This window comes from Olea europaea, unplaced genomic scaffold (assembly GCF_002742605.1).
Source record: "Olea europaea var. sylvestris unplaced genomic scaffold, O_europaea_v1 scaffold1140, whole genome shotgun sequence".
Lineage (NCBI taxonomy): Eukaryota > Viridiplantae > Streptophyta > Magnoliopsida > Lamiales > Oleaceae > Olea > Olea europaea.
The window spans coordinates 48,902-67,193 of NW_019228789.1; the positions used below are offsets into that span (position 1 = coordinate 48,902).

General features: G+C 33.0%; 1 protein-coding gene across 6 annotated transcripts; it reads right to left on the reverse strand.

The window, feature by feature from the left end:
* Positions 1–1,658: 1,658 nt before the first annotated feature.
* Positions 1,659–16,248, reverse strand: LOC111373531 (serine/threonine-protein phosphatase PP1 isozyme 3-like). 6 transcript variants are annotated; one of them, XM_022996071.1, is made up of 5 exons: positions 15,839–16,248; positions 9,115–9,674; positions 8,814–9,035; positions 2,520–2,621; positions 2,349–2,440 (listed from the first exon to the last, which is right to left on the reverse strand). In XM_022996071.1, the coding sequence occupies exons 1-4, from the start codon at positions 16,011–16,013 to the stop codon at positions 2,532–2,534; spliced, it is 1,047 nt and encodes a 348-aa protein (XP_022851839.1). In that variant the 5' UTR covers positions 16,014–16,248; the 3' UTR covers positions 2,349–2,440; positions 2,520–2,531. The 6 variants fall into 6 exon arrangements, 5 of the variants coding, with proteins under 5 accessions (XP_022851840.1, XP_022851839.1, XP_022851841.1 ...); XR_002698955.1 differs by lacking the exon at positions 2,349–2,440 and adding an exon at positions 2,726–3,426 and having other exon boundaries at positions 2,554–2,621; XM_022996072.1 differs by lacking the exon at positions 2,520–2,621 and having other exon boundaries at positions 1,659–2,440.
* Between the last annotated feature and the right edge of the window lie 2,044 nt (positions 16,249–18,292).

The window sequence follows — 18,292 nt, forward strand, 5'->3', positions numbered from 1 at the left end:
AACTCTTTGTATTCTACTCCTCTATATGACGATTGTCCTGCGAGGTCATGTAAGTTAGATGACGACGATGGAAAGTGTACCATTCTCGAAAGAGATCAAGGAAGTTTCAATTTTGAATAATTTTATTCGTCTCATCATAGAGAAGTCTAGTGGAAAGGCGATCCGATGTACCACCTATTCGAGTACATGACCCAAATAAGGTTAAAGAAGGTAAGCCCTGCACTCAAATATCAAGGTTTGCACATGATATAGCAAGTTAGTGTTAGGATTGATCAGAAGCTGGTTGCAATTAAAGCAGGCATTCCAAGGGGCAGGGGCCTTCGGTAGAAGTAGGTCGGGGAAGGCACCAGCCATGAGGCTAAACGATACGAGGCAAGAGAAAGAAAATCCCTCAAAAGCTAATTTGCAAGTTTTATTGCCGAACTCATAGCTTGAGAAACCATATCAGATTAGAAGGCCAGATATGCTTTATAAAACAGATTGCTAACGAAGACTTCTCTTTGAAGGGATGATCGTAACAAAAACTGAAACCACTTACTACCAATTGCTAAATCTGATATGAAATGAGATCCAACCAAAAGACACGATTGAAAATAGAAAGAAGATAGAGCAAGGCTACATTGAAAAAAAATTAGGATAAAGGTAAAACCATGAGTATGCACCTAAGTCTCCAAAATAACATCATCTTCGATTTGACGAACATAAAAGGGTGCATACAATTTGTCCAGCTCCTTCACAAATTATTGGCAAAGTTGCAAAGCCAGCAAGGAGAGACGTGTGAAGTTCCTGAGAATCGAAAACCTCCTTATCTAGGTACCAAAGGGCTAGGTCGAGGAGCGAGGCCAAGATATACGGGACAATTAAATGTACTAACCAATGTCCTAACTCAACCATGATAAGAAAGATAAGTGCCATAATTGGAGGTCCATATGTCAGTGGAAAGACAATGAACTCACATAAAAGTATGCTCGAGCTGCTAAGAACCTACACTGGAGAACTTCTTGATTCGAGGTAACCCTAAAACCACATCTCTTCTAATTATATTTAATGATGATGATGAATAAGGAATTATATATCCCATTATCACAAACTAGTAGTATGGGCAGTCATAGCTTGCAATAGCCTCAATCATATTGTAGTCGTCAATGATAGTTCTGTGAATATTCAATCAGGAAGTGCATTCCACCAAGTCCTTGTCGACCATCCTTCAATGCCTATGGCTGAGCCCTTGTATGGTTATACTAGTGACAGTTTAATCCTACGAGGATAAGTCACTTTTACAATTGAATTGGGCAAGGAACCAACAATGTTTCGTGAATATGTGGACGTTCTTATAATAGATAGATAGCAGATCTGTTTAAAATGGAATCGTGAGAAGGCCCATCCTAAAGTAGTTAAAAATGGTAACATATATTCACCATCTTTGGATGAAATTTCAAACTCCAAAATAAGTGGCCAGAGTGTTACCTTAGCGCACAGAGAAAATCAACCCCAAGAACTCCGATAATCAATACCACAGTGATGGTAGAAAACAAGAACGACAAGATTGAGATCCTCAGTTAGGAAAGCTCAAATTTGAGGTTGTGAAACTGGAAAAGTTATAGAGAGGGAAAAAAAAAAACAAAAAACCTACTCCTACCAATAAGGATGATACTGCATATAAAAGGGAAAGTATGGATATCAAAACTCTTACAATGAGCCAAGACCAGAAAAAGGAACGCATTGACAATATTTATAAAAAGCATATGAAAGGGGTTGAAGGCAAGTTTCTTTCTGCCTATGATAAATTTTCAATTGAAGGCAAGTTTCTTTCCACCTATGATAAAGTTTTAATTGAATGCTAGTTTCATTCCTCGCATTCTCAATATCTTTCGAGGTAACAAATTGCCCATCTTTTACCAACTGAAGCCATTTCATTCCTTGCATTCTCAAGATCTTTCGAGGTAAAAAACTGCTCATCTTTTACCAACTGAAGCTCCTCTCTAAGTCTTAAAATCTCACGATCAGTCATTTTGGCATAAGCCTCATGGTTTTCCTTGGCCCACTCCAAGTCCTTAGAAAACTTCATAACATCGGCCAACATTGTAGCCTCCTTGATAGCATAAACTTTAGCACCTTCGCTCAACTCCTTGTATTTGGCGCTCTCTTTCTTAGCTTCCTCTAAAGAGAACCAAATCTTTTCTCCAAAGATTTGAACTTTATTATCCAAATTGTCAGCTCGCAAAATGCAAACCTCATATTCTACTTGTTGATCATAACGTAACTTCCACCACTCGAGCAACTTTTGGGGTACATTTCGACTGGTCACACCCTCGGCCCTCACAAAGGCACACTTTTTAACCCCTTTGATCTTTCGAGAGGCAGCTGCTTAGGAGGGGAAGTGATGGAAGTTTTTGGCATTTGAAGCTTGTAGAAGGGTTTGCACTAAAATTAATCCACACTGCAAAAGAATAATTGTAATTACCCAAAAGCAAAATTAGAAATCAGAAGACGAAAAAGTCTTTAGCGCATAAACTCACCCAAGGTAGTCTTTATCCCAACGTTATAAAAATTCGAATTAGAAGGATGAAGCAATCTCTCTTTTTCATGAGCCTCAGAAACGTTGCCAACAATAGGTGCCACTAAAGTGCAAAGATCAATAAAAGCCCAATCATAAAGTGGACCTTACTATTTACCTATTTACATATATCAAACTAAAGCAAAGAATAAATGAACCAATACTCACTAGATTGCCATAATACTGAGGCATAGCAATCGAGAAGTTATGATCATTAGGTTGAAGCCCTTAGTTCCCTCGACAAAGAAAATAAAATTCTTTTCAATTATGCACCTTTTTAGGAGTAATTACAAATTTCAGGTACGATTTAGGAAAACAAGGAGAAAATTAATAATACACTTTTTGTGGGTTCGCCTTATCATCCGATTTTACGGGATGATAAATAAATTGAAAAACATCCGAAGATAACTGTCCCTCTAAACCCGCGAAACTCCAAAAACATAACCCATCCATATGAGCTCACTCATTAGGAGTAAGTTGGGTCAAACAATATTAAAAGAAGAACGAATCTCACAAAAGAAATGATAGCATAGAACTTTTAAGTCCCATTTTCGATTTGTAAATAAATAGCTACATAATCAGTGGGAGGACAGTCCGCACTTTGGAATTGCACAGGACATACTAAGTCAATATCCAGAACATTAAACCTATATTGAATCTCATCTACGTCCTTCTCAGTAAAATTGGTAAATATTTTCGAGGCTTCAAACACAGTACCATCACCTTCACTAAGGCTACCAAGTTCACTCAAAAGCTTATGTACTTCGTCCATATGTTGAGAGCCACCTCCTTGCCTAATAAATTCTGGATTAACGCGAGAACCGAAATGGGTAACTGTAGAATGGGGTAATACCAGCTATACAACACTTCTACAAAAGAAGAAGCACCTGATATATCATCCCTTAGTCTAGAAATTTCAATCTCAAAATTATATAACATATTTTGGGAATCACTTTGAGAGAAATGCAAATAAAATCTCAAATCTTCATTAAAACGTAGATACAAAAGCAAGATGAAAATGGCGGTACATGTACCTAAGGAAGATATTTGGAATATTAATGAAAAAGAGCAGGAGACGAAATTGGCCAAAAAAACACCTTAAAGAGTACGAAGCACAGCAATCAAAGGCGAAAGAGTAGAAGAAAGGATAGTAGTTACAAGAAGAATGACATATCCATAGATCTAACAAGAGATACAAGTCATTGAATTGTGTCAGTAATAATCTTAATCATTTAAAAAGCAATTGGACAATCTTAGCTGTCGAATACTAAGTACACAAAATTTCAAAATGAACTGATGAGGTCACGCATAATTGACAAATACATTAAATGTGCATAGGCCATTAACATAGAAATGCGCAAACAGACCTATAAATGCACGCAAAAGACTACAATGATAACACGTCCTCTAAGCATAGTAACGTCAACCACAACAAATAAAGAAGAATATGCTTGAATAATTTCTTAACTGTAAGTTTGCAGCTTAAAAATAAATAGTTAAGCTCGAATCTCGAGGACTAATGTGTCAACCAAAAAAACAAAAAATAAAAATAAAAATTAAAGAAGTTATAGATTTAAACTATGATAGTTAAATTCAGGTTTCAAGGACTATTTATTGAATAAATAAATACAAAGGAATAAGCACGCGAGCTCATGACCCACGAACCTAAGAACATGCGAGGCTAGAAAGAAAGCATAAGAGCTCACAAGCAAAAAGGGCGAACTGTTTCAATTATAGTGAGCATCAAAGTGAGCATCAAGTACAGTGAGATTAACAGTTTTCTTTTCTTTTATCTTTATTTTGTTTTATTTCTTTTAATTTTTTATGGGGATAAATAGCAAAGTTACCACTTTGTCCTCGTCAAATTTGGTCAAAATCCACTTCTCCAATCATCTAACTGTTAAATGGATGGAATATGTCCTTGTGTTGCAACAAAATGAACAATTTGGGATTGTGGATAACATAAAGTGAAGATTGACGTAAAGTGCGTGGAAAAGTGAGTAAGGTTTGGGACCATTGCTGCAATTATCCCTTAATTATATATAGAACCCTGGATTATGTTCATGTTGAGCCTTTATTCCCTGCACTGTTAAAACTTAACAGAACAATGCAAAATATTGATACATTCACATGTAGAAGAAAACTTCCTCACCATTTCAAGAAAGCAAAGCCATAAGGTCAACTGACACAAGTGCCTAAGAGCATGCTTCAAGCACAATAGTGGACAAAATAGAACAGTATAATTAACAAAATTTTAACTTATATTTCTTTTCTAATATGATCCAAGACTATCCAATCCTCTCCCTAAGTGATCATGGAAACAGTGAGGAGATATGAATCAATTGGCAGTAAGGAGAGACCTATTTAAACCTAATTGAACAACTTTTTTAAACAAAACACAATTTACACGTGTGATTCTGAAAATGTACACTTTCGTCAACTATAAGGAGAGAGAGTCCTGATCATAAACAGAACCTCGTCGTGATCTTCATGTTGAGCTCATACAAGATTAGCGACCAGAAAACCTTAAATCTTCTGTTAAATACTCAATATCAAAATGTAAGGACACACAAATGAAGAACTTGAAAGTACAGTCTGTGTTAAGTCTAGATGGAACGCGTGACTTCTTACCTTTCATCCTGTGTATAAATGCACCAATAGAATTTCACATCACAAGAACGAAGTCAGGAAAATCAGTACTTCCCCATTTTCACTGTTCCCAATCAACAATTAGGGTGGAAAAAATCTTTATTGACCAAAAAATCTATGTCCACGGTAGCTTGGCTCACATTAAACATTAGGTGGAATTATTAGGCTCTCCCCAGTTCACTTGGGAATAAACCTTCTATATATCATTTCTGCTATCAAACTGATGATCCTGAAAACTTCAAGGCTTTCCTCCACCCTAAATGCTATAGATCTCAAGTGGCAATTCTCTTGAATATCTTCTCAAGCTAATTTAACTCATTCTATTTTTCCACCAAGAAATGACTGCAAATAAAAAGGAAAACGAAAATATAATTTTCAAGCATGTTTGGAATTGTTAATAATCAGTTTAAATTGTAAATTGACGGAAATGAATTGTTGATAAGTGAATAGTACTTGTCGGTACCACAAAATGTGTGGATAAGAAGCGGCTAGATCAATTATAAGCAGGAGCCAAACAGGACTTAATATTCTATCCCGAACAAGTATAGCGGTCTTTCTTTAAATATCAATTATACACAATGACGGAAATATTATTTGAGGAAGGAGATCTAAACCTCAAAAGCTGATCATGTCAAAAGACACTGAAAACTATTAAGAAACATCGTCAACATTAATGGTAATGACTTGAATCCATGAATCTTGAATGTAAAATAAAACACAAGTGAAATGTACAGTAAAACTCCAGTATCAATCCTTACAGCTTTCTTACGCAACATATAATTAAAGAAATCCAATGTGCATGTAACGCCCCGAACTCTTTTTGATTATTATTGTTATTTTTAAATAAAAATGAGCTCAAGGTGCTACCAAAACTTTTCTCTATCTAATTTAAGCAGAAATATATCGAAAATATTCGATTTCAAATTATTAAACAACATAATAGATATCGTGCATAAATATTAACACAAAGATATTCTTTATATAAATTGACGATTGTCTTTTCTAGAATTTTTACTTGACGACCACATTAGTATCGCTCCGTCAATCTTCCACGCGTCCTCACGACCCTTTCTTATCTGAAAATATTGTAAGAGTGAGTATTTTGAACACTCAATAAAAATACGTGCACATCCTTTTTCACATGATATAAATATAAAAATAGCATAACATACCAACATTTCTTAGGAATTTCTCAAGAATCTCCATATCCCGTAGGATTTAATTTCTTTTTTTACCTGACGGTCTATCCCGAAGGATTTAACTTCTTCTCTTTGACCAAACGGTCTATCCCGAAGGATTTAACATAGTATTCGACCCGAAGGCCTTAAAGCATCTCATGCCAAAATTTACATATATATCAAGGAATAAGAATTTACCACTTGCACCAAGTATTCTTACCCCAATTTGATATCCAAAAATTTACTTGAAACTGACTTTGTGAAAAGATATAAATATTATACTCTATTAAATTCTAAAAATATTAGTGGTGTGGAGTGTACAATATACTATTGTTGTAGAATATAATTTTCATCTCAAATACACCTATTTATATATTCCACACACGTAACTTACGTAACATCAAAAGGCATTTCACGTTAATGGAAGAATAATGGAATTAAACCACCATAAGTGGACGTTTATTATTACGGTTACAAATTGAAAAGCCACCTGATCATTAATTGAGGATTAATGTAATTAAACAACTAGGATTTAATTGAAAATCAATTAAAGCGAACGTGATGGTTACGGTTATAAATTTGAAAGGACACCTCCACGTTTAATTAGATTTAATGTCATGGTTATGGAATGTATTATAAATTTCTAAATCAATTAAAGTGGATGACATTACGTAACCATACAATGAAACTATTCATTTGGTTATTATTTTATATTATATATGTATTAATATAATATTTGAGAATGATAATTTTCTTTCTATTAGAATAACTCGCTTTAATTGATTTTCAATTAAATTCAAGTTGTTTAATTACATTAATCCTCAATTAATGATCAGGTGGCTTTTCAATTTGTAACCGTAATCATAAACGTCCACTTATGGTGGTTTAACTCCATTATTCTTCCATTAACGTGAAATGTCTTTTGATGTTACGTAAGTTACGTGTGTGGAATATATAAATAGGTGTATTTTAAATGAAAATTATATTCTACAACAATAGTATATTGTACACTCCACACCACTAATATTTTTAGAATTTAATAGAGTATAATATTTATATCTTTTCACAAAGTCAGTTTCAAGTAAATTCTTGGATATCAAATTGGGGTAAGAATACTTGGTGCAAGTGGTAAATTCTTATTCCTTAATATATATGTAAATTTTGGCATGAGATGCTTTAAGGCCTTCGGGTCGAATGCTATGTTAAATCCTTCGGGATAGACCGTTAGGTTAAAGAGAAGAAGTTAAATCTTTCGGGATAGACCGTCAGGTAAAAAAAAAAGAAATTAAATCCTACAGGATATGGGGATTCTTAAGAAATTCCTAAGAAATGTTGGTATGTTATGCTATTTTTATATTTAGATCATGTGAAAAAGGATGTGCACGTATTCTTACTGAGTGTTTTCAAAATACTCACTCTTACAATATTTTCAGATAAGAACGGGTCGTGAGGACGCGTGGAAGATTGACGGAGCGATGCTAATGTGGTCTTCAAGTAAAATTTCTAGAAAAGACAATCGTCAATTTATATAAAGAATATCTTTGTGTTAATATTTATGCACGATATTTATTATGTTGTTTAATAATTTGAAATCGAATATTTTCGATATATTTCCGCTTAAATTAGATAGAGAAAAGTTTTGATAGTACCTTGAGCTCATTTTTATTTAAAAATAACAATAATAATGAAAAAGAGTTCGGGGCGTTACAGCGTGGTATCAGAGCAAGGTTTGGCCAGTTCTGTAGACCATGTATGTTTTTTTTAAAAAACAAAAAGAAAATTAAAAGTTTAATGTATCACATGGCATCGTGCATCCATCCATCAATCTCATCCTATGGCCTAGGTATGTTCATATTTAAAGTTAATGATTATGTCTATGTTATGATACTTCGATTTATTAATATAATATTTGAGAATGATAATTTTCTTTCTATTAGAATAACTCAGGCATAACTAGCTCGAAATTACTTTTTCTTAAGCTCAAATTATATTGTTTAACACGAACTACAAAACGAGTATAATATCAGTATTTTTTCATCAACTTTAAAAATACTTAAATATTCTATTCAAATAATTTTCTAAAAGTGCTCGTAACTCGTAAGCAAATAAATTATTTATACGAATACGCGAGTCGAGTCTACCACTTCAACTTTGGACTTTTAATATAATGACAAATCTTCACATTTTCATTTGCTAAATAATAAGTTCAGGTTCACATAGTAAAAAAATACGGGGTGTTACAGTGCAAATATTGAATTTAGTGATAAATCGTTTGTCAAAGCATACATTCCAAAATGCTTTTTGTTCGCATAACCTCGATTCTTGGGCTATATGCTTACTTCATTTGCATATATCTTCTCAAACATTCTTCATGCATGTTCAATTATATGGACATTATAGATATATCTCTAGACACAGAATAAATTTACCTTTGTTTTTGTTTGAGGAGTTCCTCGTTTAGCTGTAGCAGTGCTCCCAAATCCAAATTTTGGCTTCTTTTCTGCAGGCTTCAGTATTTGAAATGAGCACATTAAAGTTTCATCCACACTCATCATGGCACCGGCATTGTCAAATTCTCCACAGTAATTGGGGGCTGAGAATATTGTGACAAGCTGTCTATCAGCAAAAAACTCATAACCATCTTCAACAACCTGTACTAAATTAAGCGGCTAAATTAGTCACAAAGATTGTATATTAGTGTAGAATAGTATGAAAAATCAACATTTAAACCTGATGGGCACGGCATATAAGATCAAGATCATGCTTTTGAAGGAATTCGGTTACCGTATCAGGACCGAATGTATAGGAAACTCCCCTATCACTCATTCCCCACCCTTTGACATCTTTACTGGGATCTGACCAAAGTAGATCACAAAGTAAACCAGTTTCTGGAACATCAATTGGACGTTGCATATTTCTAATTTGATTCAGATCATGCAGATCAGGAGAGAGTCCACCATGCATGCACAATATCTTTTCATCTATAACAGCTGCCACAGGTAGGCAATTAAAACAATCTGTGAATGTTTTCCATAGCTTCACATTAAATCTTCGTTTGCACTCATCATAAAATCCATATATACGATTTACTGATGCACATTCATGGTTTCCCCTCAAAAGGAAGAAATTTTCAGGATACTTTATCTTATAGGCAAGTAGAAGACAGATTGTTTCCAGATTTTGCTTCCCGCGGTCCACATAATCCCCCAAGAATAAGTAATTAGATTTGGGGGGTAATCCACCATATTCAAAGAGTCTAAGAAGATCAGAATATTGACCATGAATGTCTCCTGCAAAATATTTAATTTAAAAGTCAAATTAGATTGAAATTCAAATTGTTTGATAAGAAGTACAAATATTAGTTCAATGAACATGAGCAGATGTAGATCAATTAAAGCCACAACAGATGTTTGTCCCATTTGGAAGCTTTTAACTAAAAGTTAAATATATAACAACCAGCAAAACCTTATTCCATACAAACTAAAATGTAAAAACACCAATACAGAATATGAAGGAATACCATTTGAGAAACTGTGAAAAGTCAAAACAAATTCAGTTTTGGGCCAATGGAGTGTAATAAATGATAATCACATTATGATGAGCCAATCTGGCAATGACATCATACATATTGGGAATTCCCTGCATAGTAAACCATGTGAACCATATTAATTTGTGCACATAGAGTACAGTTTAATTCACAAACACAAGCATTTAAGTTCCATTTTTCCATTGGCAAAAGAACCTTGTAAAAATATATCAAGCGGCATCTAGCTTTGTTTTCAAAGAAAAGAAGCTAATTTAAATGGGTCTTATAACTAGTCTTTCATGAACTCTGCCCGTGACAAGCATCAAGAAACTAAAAAGCTTTTCTTACAATCCAAAGAAAGTAGAATATGTAGCATCAATAAATCTTTTCAACAAAATTTCTTCACATTGGCTTCAAGAAAATTGAAAATACTCAAAGATTGATTAAAGCAATAAACTGATTCCTGAAGAGTCCATCAACATTTCTTTTGGTCATCATTACCAGATGAGACCAGACCAACCATCAATACATTCCCTCGCCTTTTGCCATTTATGAAAATTCTGGTTCATGTTAACTACTTCTATTGTCTATTTCCCCGGACAACTTCTCAAAATGGGTTTTTGCCCACTTTATCTACATTGTGAATATATATTTATTGAGAGAAGAGAATGGCTTTAGAACTTGAATTTGATTTCATTCTTCACCAGATCCTCAAACCTAACATTTTCAAAGCACCCTTATCGTAGTTTCAGTTTGCCTATGAAGATGTTGAGTTCTCTTTAACACCTATCTTTAAATCAATTCTGATCATCACTACTAAAAATGGAACTCATTCATTAAAGTTTCTTTTAAAGGATTATGTATGTATGTATGTATGTATGTATGTGTGTATATATGTGTATATATATATATGTATGTATATGTATATATATATGTATATATGTATATATATATGTATGTGTATATATATATATATATATATAGAGTTCTCTTTAACACCTATCTTTAAATCAATTCTGATCATCACTACTAAAAATGGAACTCATTCATTAAAATTTCTTTTAAAGGATTATGTGTGTGTGTGTGTGTGTGTGTATATATATATATATTCATTTGCAGTCAAGAAATAGGACAATCATTCATACTCAAAACAAATCAACTTTAATATACTGGAATCACTTCCATGTTTTTGGTTTAAAGGTAATGATTAGTTCTCAGGATTTATATTTATTGTCTAAGAAAAGAAATGCAGCAGAAATATTATGATACTTAAAATCCATATAATGTATCCTCTCTATATGACAGAAAAGATTCCCTTGGAGTTAGTTGACGCGGATAGTGGCAAGGGATCTTAGATAAGGAGGCTAGACTAATGCAATGAACCTAAAAAGTTGGAGTATCTGGTAAATTATGACAGGATGGGAAGACAGAAATTGATAATGAGATAGGGAAAGAAACTATAAGCTTCTTTGAGAAGTGTATATAAATAAATAGAAATGAGTGGATAAGTGAGCTCGTACTTGTGGATCCCATGTGTGGATTAAAAATGAAATGACCGCTATAAACATTAGCTATACTATCAAGAGATTTATTTTTTATTTTTCTTTATTTTTTCCAAAAGGTATTTTATCACCCAATTGAAGTAACATGGTGGAGTTTACAATGAAATTATGAATTAAAATAATAATAATAATAATTCGGTGATGGCAATTATTTTTATCTCCAATGATTCCTTTTCATCTTTAAGTAGAGAAATAATTAAGAATCTGAAATGAAAAATCCAACATCTTGCATTATCTACATAATGTAATATAAACATTACTCATAATTACACTATTCCGGGATTGTTCTAAGTTATGTAAACATTCAATTCCCTTATCTGAGCCTCGCTTAAACAATAGAAGAAAATTAAGGAACATTAGATATTCATTAAACTAATCTAAAAGAAGAATTTCGTATAAAACAGCTGGTGCCATGACCAAAGCATGTCACCTAGTCCTACAGAGAATTTTTCTATTCTTCTTCCAAAGTTATTCCTTCCTCCCCTCATTTTTTTCCTTCTTTTCTTTTCGATAAACCAGAGTTATGAAAGAGAGACTGTAAAAGGCTTGAAGACAAGTAGTCCTCCAAACAGAACAAAATAATACATAAAAAATAAGTTTCTCCCGTTCATCAAAATTACAATAAACAAACTTTATTGTTCAAATAAACAACACACAGACAGAGACAATCTCATAAATGCCAAGCTTTCACAGAGAACCACTAACAATTAAAGAAAAAGAAAGCATATAAATGTATTATTTGTGGAGCACCATTCACACAGGAAGAATAATCATTGTGCAGCTCTTTTAACTCCATCTTTGCAGTCCTTATATCATAACACTTATCTAGGTTAAATACAATAGCTCCTTTTAATATGCATTTTATAGCTTATGATTTACCATATAATTCTTGTATAGGTAAAATCCATTCCATCACTTCGTGGAATGGATTTGACCCATGTGGAATGGGTCATTAAACGTTCAATTCCCTTATCTGGGCATTGCTTAAACAATTGAAGAAAATTTAGGAACATTAGATATTCATTAAACTAATCTAAAAGAAGAATTTCGTGTACAACAGCTGGTGCCATGACCAAAGTATGTCGCCTATTCCTACAGAGAATTTTTCTATTCTTCTTCCGAAGTTCTTCCTTCCTCCCCTCATTTGTTCCTTCTTGTCTTTTCAATAAACCAGAGTTATGAAAGAGAAAGACCATAAAAAACTTGAAGACAAGTAGTCCTCCAAACAGAACAAAATAATACGTAAAAAATAAATTTCTCCTGTTCATCAAAATTACAATAAACAAACTTTATTGTTCAAATAAACAACACAAACACACAGAGAGACAATCTCATAAATGCCAAGCTTTCACAGACAACCACTAACAATTAAAGAAAAAGAATGCATATAAAATGTATTACTTGTGGAGCACCATTCACACAGGAAGAATAATCATTATGCAGCTCTTCTAACTCCATCTTTGCATTCTTTATATCATCACTTCTCTAGGTTAAATAAAATAGCTCCTTTTAATATGAATTTTATAGCTTATAATTTACCATATAATCTTCTATGGGTCAAATCCATTCCATCACTTTGTGGAATGGATTTCACCCATAATATCAGCCTTAATTATTAGGTTGTGTTTGATAGGGTTGAATTGGAATTGAAAATGGAATTGGATTTTCCAACTTTAGGTGTTTGATACATTTTTCTTCTATGGCATTCAAATTCTTGGTTTTTTTGAACTTTGGAGTTCTCTTGGTTTTCCCACGTACTGTAGCGCTTTTTTTTTTTTTTTTTTTAGCCAATAGAAACAAATTTTATCCTTGATTGTAAAAAAAATATTTTTCTTTAATTGACAATTTTCATGTAAAACAAAACCAAATAAATACCAAAATATAAATGATTTTTGATTTTATTTATTTATTTATTTATTTTTTTGGCAATGGAAATAAATTCTATCCCCAATACCAGTAAATTATATCACTTTAATTAACAATTTTCATATAAAACAGAGCCAAACTAACACCAAAAATCATTTTCATTTTAACATTTTTCACGTGGAAAATTATACCAATCAAACTCAATAATTTACAAATCCCAGGACAACAATTCTAGGTAATTCAATTCTCTGAAATTCGTTTTCTAAACAATTCAATTCCATCTTTGCAATCAAACAGAACCTTAATAAAAAGAGACTTACATATTAATAATAAGACGGCACCATAATATTTGTCCTACACCAAGGCCCAAGAGAACTATAACTGTTAATCATTAGATGATGCTTGATATATAATTATTTTGAACTCAACATTTGTTGCAAAATTAAACAACAACAACAACAATAATAATAAAGAAATTAACAAATTCAATACATGTAAAGTAGAATTCAGTGATAAGACAATAGGTTCACATTTGATGTAACAAATAATGAGGAAAAAGGCCAACAAGGTTAGGTTATTGCAACATCAAGGCTCATGAGAACTGTAACAATTATTCTACTACAATTATCAAATGATGCTTGATATGTAACTATTTTGAACTCGACATTTGTTGCAAAATTGGAAAAAAAATAAAAATAAAATAAAATTCACAACTTCAGCATGTATAACATAGAATTCAGTGAAAAGACAATAAGTTCATATTTGATGCAATAAAGGATAAGAAAACATGCCAACAAGCGGAGGTTATGACACGTCTTTGTTAACTAAAGAGGTTATGTCATGTCTTTTGTACTCCACAAGGGCGATGCAATCGTACAGAACAGATTATAAGGAGGACCAAACCAAATTTTATTGTGGTTGTCAAGGATAGTAGTTTGGGTCTTACAGTAGTTATAACAATGAAAAGGCAAAAAAGAATTCATGTAGACAATCAAAATGTATCCAAGTTAAACCTTTGTGGCTTTGTTTCAAGATAGTTGTAAACATTAGCAGTATTAACCTCACCTAGGAAGCACCGACATGGACAACGAGTAAACAACATGCAATTTTTCAAAAAAGTAATAACACGACACGTCCTGACAGGCTGACAAGCTGACTGAAATAATATTACTTTTTTTATAATGTAAAGTGAATTCCTTTTGGTTAATACTGGCATGTTGACAAATGAAACTACAACATGTCAGCAATGTATCTCTTGACGTGTTGGTGACATGTCGAACTGTACATGTCACCGGGCATTCCAACACACGTCTGCAATGTGTCGATATTCGACACCAACTCGGTGGGGGCAGAAAGGTGGAGAGTGTTGGTGCATCCAAGTAAATTGCCCAATAGGAATGTACGATAACGAAAGAATTAGGAATTATCAAAATAAAAGAAGGCAACCTAATGTCAGACAACCTGGAACAGAATTGTTAAGTGTTTGCCAAAAGGCTCTCTCCTCATTCAATCTTTACAAACCCCAAGCACCCAAGGTCTTTTCAAGCTTGTCACTCACCTTTCTATTTGGACTTTAATGACTGTCATAGTCATTGTTTAATTTATCTTCCTCATGACTAACAGTGGTGACATGTAATGGTGGTAGGAACCACAAAGCCAGTCGATGCACAGGAATGGAGTTATTTGACAACATAGAGTGCAGTAAGCAAGATAAGCATTCAACATAGAGTTATTGTTTGTCTTACTCACGACTAACCATGGTGACATGTAATAGTGGTTCATACCACGAAGCCAGCCGATGCACGGGAATGGAGTTATTTGACAACATAGAGTGCACTAAGCAAGATAAGCATTCAATAATAATGGAAAGGAGATGTTACCCAAATATTTTGACCAAGGTGATCAAAGACAAGTGTCCTATCATATTCTATCCTCAGGCCAACATGTATGCATAACACATGGACTCCATGTACCAGATTCCAATTTAACATGAAAAGACTAATTATAGTTCCTTCAAGCAAATGGTGAATCAACAATTACAGAATCAAGCTCATTTAAACTCCTTCAACAACTATCTCCGATCTACCAAGCATTTACAACTAAAAAGGGGCTCTCTTAGCTTAAAATAACCATCAAAAGCAATTTTATATTTCCAGCATGTGCTTGAATATTTAGAAATTCCCAATATTTCTAGAATCCCACTTTCAGTCATAGCCCATAACATCCTATAGCATCATTACCCGCACTGAAAGCGCATATTCTATATGCACAAACTTAGGAATTTCCCCTGCTGGACATACAAGCTAGAAATAACAAAGATCATTCAAGTGAACTACCCAAATAAAAATATAAAATAAAAGAAAAGCTCCCCCTCAAAAAATAAAAATAATAATAATGATGATGATCCAACTTTAACCCAAATGAACATCACAAAATCACAACAAAACAAAACTCAACTTTAAGAACATGGAGAAAAGCAAAAAGTTGAAGGAAAATTTACCACAGATCTTAATGGGTGCCTCAAGCTCAAGAAGATTAGTCTGTTGCAAGAAAATCTCTTTAGACTGCAAACAAAGCTGCTTGATCTCTGACTCCGAGAGCTGCACTTGCTTCCCCGGCTTCTCTTTAACCTCAAGCAAATGATTAATTACATAATCAAGAGCGGCAGAATCCATTTTTTTCTTTCTCTTCCTTTACTATGTTTCTACGAAGAGAAAAGTTATAGTTTTCTTGATGTTGTGTGTCATCGAGAACAAGGGTCGGTCATCTGTGGGTTCTTGGAGTGTTTACGGTTTAGATTTGTGGTGTAGCCCTTTTTTGTGGAAATTTTAGCTATGGTTTAGAAGATGCTTTTGGGGGTTACATTCGTGATTCGTGCTTATGGACGTCCCTGGAAAATAAAGGGATGGACCGGCGGCCGTAATGCAGACGAGTCGTCCCTTTAATATTATAAAGGAAAATTTAAAATTTCATTATTCCCATTATTTTTAAAATATATTTTTCTCTATTTTATTTTTGATCACATATTTTTCATTAAAATATATTATACACAAATTCAAATTTTTTTAACCACATATTTTCCATCAAATGACCATGATAAAATGCATTTTTGATAAATAATGGGAATCATCCAGGTCCTAAATTACATTCCATTACATTCAATTTTTATCTTTTCTATTTTTAACCTCACAATCTTCCAGAAAATAATATTATATGTAAGTCAAAAATTTTTCCTTTTTTTCCTACCATCCATTTTTCTAAAAAAATACTATTCCACTCATTTTCACTTCCAAAAAATGAGGGCCATACGGGAAAAATCTTCCATTATCACTATAAAATATCAAGCCACAATTAAAATATATTTTCAATATGTACATCACAATAAAAACACAATTATACTGCTAATTCAATAAAATCAAAAAATGAGAAAAAATTATAGTATTGTGGTGTATTCATTATACGACAAATTTCGTGTGTTAAAATACATAAATTGTTACAGATTGTATTGTATTTTTTGAGAAATACAAGTGGATATTATTTTCATAGTCCAGGGTGTATTGTTTACACCAATTCACAAATCAGGTACATAACTCAAAAATTCAAAATTTAGGTATATATAATTAATTGAAATTATTTATTAATTAAATATAATAAAGTCACAGTTATACGATTAATGGTCACGAATTCATAATCATATGTCACAAATTTATTTTTTGGTCACATATCATCAAATTAATTGGTCACGAATTATTTTGAAATCACAAATCTAAAATTTTGTAGGCTACGAATTATTTTAAGATCACAGATCCAAAATTTACAGGTCTCAGATTACTTCAAAGTCAAATTAATTGGTAACACTTAAACAGTTTGTCACAAATAACTAAATGATTGGTCACATACGTCAAATAGTGGTCACATAGCAGCACAAAACATTCACCACACAAACACTATCACCATTAGCATACAAAACACCATTTAAACCCCACCCAAACCGCCATATCTATCACCACAAAATCGCTATCACCACCACCACACAAAACACCATCCAAACCCACAAAATCGCCACCAACCCAAACTACTTCTGCTTTGCGTGGGTTGTTACAGTGTTCCAACGATTTCATTTCACCACTAAAGTGGTGGATCTACTTCACGATTTCATTTCACTACCTCAATTCGTGGTGATTCGCGAAGGGAAAAGTGCAATGACGTGGTACTTCTTCATTACAGTAGCACCAGTGAAGGGTACTCCAGCAACGACATGCTACGGTGGCAGAAGTGTCTAATAGAGAGGAGACGTGTGATGGAGTCGGGGAGATGAAGAGGAGTCAGTTACGAGAATGAGATGGAGAGTGAGAGTGAGAGTGAAATGAAGAGAGATGGGAAATGATTAGGGTTTTTAATTGAATTGAGTGGTTTAATTATATATAATACTTGATTTTTGCATAAATAAATTTCACCCCTGAATTTTGAATTTGAAAGTTTTAGTATCTGGTTTTCTGTAATTTCCTCTAAATTTAATTGGACTAATTATTTAGATCAATCCAATCCAATTTATTTAATTTTTTTTATGTCTATAAATGGATTATATATATATATATATATATATATATATATCAAATTATAAAAGTCCTGCTCAGTACTCTTCTTAATTGAAATATCTTTTGATAAGATAATATCCTTTTTTTTTTTACTTTTTTTTGAAATTAAAAAAGTATGTCATCTGAAATATATGAACTTGGGCCTAACTCCATTCTTGCAAGGACACCACTGGCACTCCCTTAGCAATAATTCTTAAAACAGTGATCATTTTCCCATTTCTATCCGTTTCACTAGCCTTTCTAATAGGCCTTTACGCTTTGAAGGGTCACTCAGGGCTTATTTTAAAAACAGTTTAAACTTTAACTTGGAGTTAAGACGTGCTCTTATCATATACTCAGCATGAAACATAAAAACT

Excerpts from the sequence above, each read along its gene's own strand:
- LOC111373531 (XM_022996070.1), bottom strand. The coding sequence starts at position 16,013 with ATGGATTCTGCCGCTCTTGATTATGTAATTAATCATTTGCTTGAGGTT. Across the intron at positions 9,036-9,114 it reads TTATATGCCGTGCCCATCAG|GTTGTTGAAGATGGTTATGA; the intron begins GTTTAAATGTTG and ends AATTTAGTACAG. Across the intron at positions 6,283-8,813 it reads CTCCTCAAACAAAAACAAAG|ATAAGAAAGGGTCGTGAGGA; the intron begins GTAAATTTATTC and ends CAATATTTTCAG.